This window comes from Limulus polyphemus, unplaced genomic scaffold, assembly GCF_000517525.1.
Source record: "Limulus polyphemus unplaced genomic scaffold, Limulus_polyphemus-2.1.2 Scaffold466, whole genome shotgun sequence".
Lineage (NCBI taxonomy): Eukaryota > Metazoa > Arthropoda > Merostomata > Xiphosura > Limulidae > Limulus > Limulus polyphemus.
Genome location: NW_013666076.1, coordinates 74,218 through 79,342, shown reverse-complemented (window position 1 = coordinate 79,342; position 5,125 = coordinate 74,218). Strand labels below are relative to the sequence as shown.

The window sequence follows — 5,125 nt, the reverse complement described above, 5'->3', positions numbered from 1 at the left end:
AAATGGAAAGAGTTGAGCGGGGTGCCACTGTGTTTGATTCAGTACATGAGGGATATCTCAGCAAATAGAAAAGATAGGAGGTTCTTATTTTATATTCTAGCTTGTCAGTCTCGGTAATTTGAGTTCTTAATTCGTACAAAACTATAGACTTTGTATTTTGACATCACAAGTATCTAATTTGAACCAGTGCTGCATTCAACATACCATGTGACACACAAAAATCGATATTTAAGTGTTTTTTAATGTTTACTTTTTAATTAAAAAATTAAATACTAAAATTTCAATTATAATCTACAGATCCTGATTTCTGCCTTATTCTGAAATTGCATAGTTATATTTTATCACTGATAAATGGTAAATATATTATCTCTTATTAGAGCGATGCGATAATTAGTTGTCTCATTCAAAAACATAGGTAATTCTGATTCCAAAAACATAACTTTCTGTTACATGACTAGTACTTACTGACCTGTGGTCTGTAAAAGTCAAGGGATTTTGTACATCCCAAATAGTTGACTACCCATAAAACCTCTTTTTCATTGATCCAATTTTGTCTAATCTTTAGTATGTTGTTAAACATCTTCAACTTATAAACTAAAATATAGAAAAACAATCTTAAGCCTTTAATTGCTGGATTATATTGGTAAAAACAAAACTTTAATGACAGTGCATCATTGAATTATTGAAATATATCAGTCAGAATATCATTCTTGTTGATTTTTGCCATGTGACCAATGCACATTGATCTATGATCCATATAATTCCCAAAGTCAACTTGGAGTACAACATATTTTTAGTATGTTGTACAGAACGTATCCTGATAACACTGTAGTGGAGTTATTTCTCTTGCCATTATTTCTTACTCAAACCCTCTTTATATTAGACTAGTAATTCTGTATCCCCAGATGAAGTGAAGTGAAAGCATTATAGAACTTGTAACAATAATAAAACAAATTATTATACATGCAAAAACTTAAATGTCAGAACTCCCCTCTTACAACAGTACAAAATATTCACAGTATTCGATTATTTGTCTCATTGTGCTCATATAGGTTTCTTGACCTTGAAACCTCTTATTTAAATCCCATTTTAACTTGGATTGCTTAGATATTTTGATATGTCATGAAGTACTGTGTGAAGATGTTTTTCTGTTAAAAACTAGCTTGAACACTCAAAACTATGGATTTGAGTTTATGGTAAATGGTCCAATTTTTTTAATTTTTTTTTATATTAGACCATCCATTTTTTGCCAGACATAAATTTGATAAAAAAGTCAAAATATACAAATAGAATAATAATTTACATAAAATTCTCTTATAGTCAAAGTGGTCAAACAAACCAGCATACACACAATAGCACTCTTTGGACAGAATCTAAATGTTGGCCATCTTGTTTCTGTTGACCCCATTGACATGAAATGGATGTAAAAAAATTCCATTTTTCTATGTATTTCAAGTAAATACTACTTGAAAACCAAATCTTACTGACTTTTAGTCACTAATTTTGCCAGTTATTCTTTAAGAATATTGAGTATACATACTTCAGTATTTCATGAAATGTAGATCCAGGATAAATTGTGCAAGTGTGAAATAATGAGAAATTTCTAACTTAGGTCTTAAAATCACAACTTCTTTTTTGAATAATTTGAATCAGATTCTTTGAATTTTAAATGATGGCACTAGTTATACATATGAGGTCCTCAAGATAGAGATAAAAAATAGGTGTGCTCTGTATTTCATTGAGTCAATTTCAAGTAGTGAAACATGTCAGTTATCATAGTTTTCTATTTAAAAGTAAATTAAAGTGCATTTAGCAAAAAATGTTTACAATTAAATTTAATACATTTCTGTATCCTACAGTCGTTGGATGGGCAGAACATCTACAATTCTTGTTGCACGTTAAGAATAGATTATTCCAAGTTGACAAATTTGAATGTGAAATACAACAATGACAAGAGCAGAGATTTTACCAATCCTACTTTACCCACAGGAGATCAGGGATTAGACAGTCTTGGGATTGGAGGTGAGAATGAGTTACATATGTGTTTGTGATGAAAAACAAATATTGATCTTCTAAAACAATGATCATTTTTCTTTCTTTGTTTTTGTGAAAAAATTGGGTCATCTTGTGTGAACATAGTACACCTATATAGTAAATTGCATGTTACTGCCATGAAGTTGACTTATTGATTGTTTCATTAGTGAGTAAATGCTTTGTAATTACATTGCCTGTTTAAACTCTAAATGGTTTTGTCACTTTCTGTTTCTAGCTGCAGATAAAAATTGGAGTTAAAAAAATGAGTGAATTAGTATGGTGCTATTGATATGATAAGATCCTTTTAGGTGTTTGTTGATTAGTTTTTCCATTCCAGTATGTGATTTTCAGTTGTGTAACTTTTTTTTGTGACTAATTTTGTTTTTGTTAATAAATTCATTATGTGTATGAACCTCTTGTGTTGTAACTTCCCCCTAAAGTTAACAGTGTAGTCCATTGTGTAGATTTGCACTTAAGACAAACACAAAATTCTATTTTTCTTATAGTTTTAAATAGTTGGTTTTATTTTACCAGTAGAATTTTTTTTTCTGTTCCTGTCATTTACCCAGCAATGAAAAGTCTTTATTTTTCATAAAATATTATAATTAAAATACAAGGTTTTTTTGCATGAAATAGTTTATAGGTTTTATTCAACAACTGAAAACAACAAAAAGATTTAGTTGCATCTTGCTTATATATGAATGTACGGTTTGTTATCCTGAACAAGGTGCTATGGGCATGATGGGATCCCCTTTCACAGGTCTGCCCAGCCTTGGATCGCCACTAACAGCTGCCTATAGTGCTGCTGGAGGTATGCTGTTTGCCATTTTTGTTTTCCATAACTGTCTGCTTAGTGTATATATCAAATGATTTACTAACTAATTGTTGTTGTTTTTTTGTTTTTCTTTAAAAGTATGTAAAAAATTTTAAACCTTTGTGTATTTTTATAATTTTTATTACTTTAAAGTATGGTTGTTTTCTTACTTTTGCAATTTCATCTGTTTTATTTGTTCATTACTCTTGTCTGTGGTGCACAGATGAGTATTTGTAGTTAAATATTCATACTAGATAGCATACCTGAGAGTAATTTGAAAGTGAAGGTATTCCCGTGTCTAGTCCTAGAACATAAATTGAGTTTTGTTGGCATTATAGATTAGAATAATAAAAAAGGAATGCCTATTGCAACATAAAAGAAAATAGTTCTCTCTGTTGTTCACATATGTGTGCACAATAAACAGTATTTGTGTGTCACATATTGAAATATCTTAGTTTCTAACATCAAAATTTTATTTTATGAAATGATATATCTTTTTATATCTAAGCATGTTTATTTGTTATACTTTTAGAGGGAGCTATTTTATTTTTATTTTTTTCTTGAATAAAGTGGTACAAATCTAGTTCTGTTTGGTAAACAAAGGAGTTTTACAGTTAAATTGTGGATAAATTTGCTTAAATTAAGCACCAATACCAAATGTGATCAATTCAGTGAGTTTTGTCATGTATCTGCCTGAAACATGGCAGAACTTTTTACTATTATGTTTGTTTTGTGTTACAAAGTATTACAACAATACTTTAATTTTTACATTTAAGTAGATGCAAAAACCATTGTGATACAGTCCCTGCAAAATTTACATTATCATTGGCATAGTAATATACATGTGAAAATAGCGTGTGTACGATTTCCACATTTTTACGTGTGACTTTAATAACTGACAAAATAATATTTCTCTAATATTTCATCAAAATATTTAACAATTTCACATTTTATTTTTTCACTGGACCATCATTACTTGGATATACTAGTGTTTTTTGTTTGTTTCTTTTCTTAACTCAAGGCTTTCCTTTAGGGGCATTTGCCCTATCTCATGCTACCAGTGCGACCTTAGGCCTAGGTGGTGTTAGGCTTCCTAGTCAGCAGTCATTTGGAGGGTGTGTTCTGTTGGTCAGCAATCTCAATGAAGAGGTATGTGATGGTTGTGTTTGTAATTTTTAGTCTATAAATGGAATGTGCTCTCTGAAGATGGCTAACACTGACAATAACCTACATTTATAACACTAGGTTTCCATTTAACTGAATGAATTGGATTAATAAACTACATCAGAATAGTTTGAAAACTAATGACACTTGTGTTATGATACGATGTAAGTAGTTCAATACAATGCTAATTTCATGTTGAGAAGGCTAAATGAATACTGTATAGTATTTTGTATAATTAGCATGTTAAAATGATCATATATGAAATATTGTAAATCGTCCAATTTTTAAAAATAAGTTGGAAAGAAAAAGGGTGGCTTAATTGTTTTTGGAACATAAAATTTGGGGAACATTTTATAAGTTATAAATCATGTAGTACGTAGGTAATAATGGTTCTTGTACGCACACGCATACACCTAATTTTTCCTTTTGATGAATGAATATCAAGAAAAATTATGCAGCATAAGCTTGTAACGTGAGTTAATGTGTTAGTAGTTCATGTTTAATTGTGACTCTTGCATCTATAGTACTATATTATACAAAATGATTTAGAAATAACTTTTTTAAATTTTATTTAAGGGGTGTACTCATTTACATATATTAAGTTAACTGACAATCGTTTTATGTAAAAAATTTTCGGTAGTACTGGCTCTGAATACTCAAATCTTACAAATATACATTCTTGTTATTAATCCAGAAACTTTATATGTACATATTTGTTTGCAGAATGTTTGTGTACTTCCAGTCTTCTTCTTCTTAACTTCCATAATGATTTCATAATCTTCAGAAACTTCTATAAAGCATAACTCATACTTTTCTGGTGAAAGTATTTAATATACATACATATTATCACTTGTGAAAGTAGATAGGTTTGATGAAGTTCAACTCCTTCAAAGAGCTCATCTCATTGTTCTTGTCTGAACGTTTTCACTAACGTTCACTAAGGTTGTTGTCAATAACTGTTTAATGGATAGTGTTAATAAAAGATCATCAGTGTTTTCTCAAAAACTATATCATTATCAACCTTTCTGTTATATACAAAAGGATTCTATACACCTGGAAAAAAGTTAAGCACCCCCGTGTTTTTTTCAAGTGATTCAGATTCGACGTTCTTGT

At 29.8% G+C, this 5,125-nt stretch overlaps 1 protein-coding gene across 8 annotated transcripts in view; it reads left to right on the top strand.

The window, feature by feature from the left end:
- Positions 1 to 5,125, top strand: part of LOC106458459 (polypyrimidine tract-binding protein 1-like) — an 85,802-nt gene that overhangs the window by 63,116 nt on the left and 17,561 nt on the right. For 7 of the 8 annotated variants that reach the window (XM_013917975.2, XM_013917976.2, XM_022384663.1 and 4 more), the window contains 3 exons: positions 1,860 to 2,022; positions 2,762 to 2,845; positions 3,870 to 3,997. In XM_013917975.2, coding sequence (XP_013773429.1) covers positions 1,860 to 2,022; positions 2,762 to 2,845; positions 3,870 to 3,997 — 375 coding nt within the window. The remainder of the gene's footprint in view (positions 1 to 1,859; positions 2,023 to 2,761; positions 2,846 to 3,869; positions 3,998 to 5,125) is intronic. The other variant, XM_022384665.1, reaches the window with a different exon arrangement.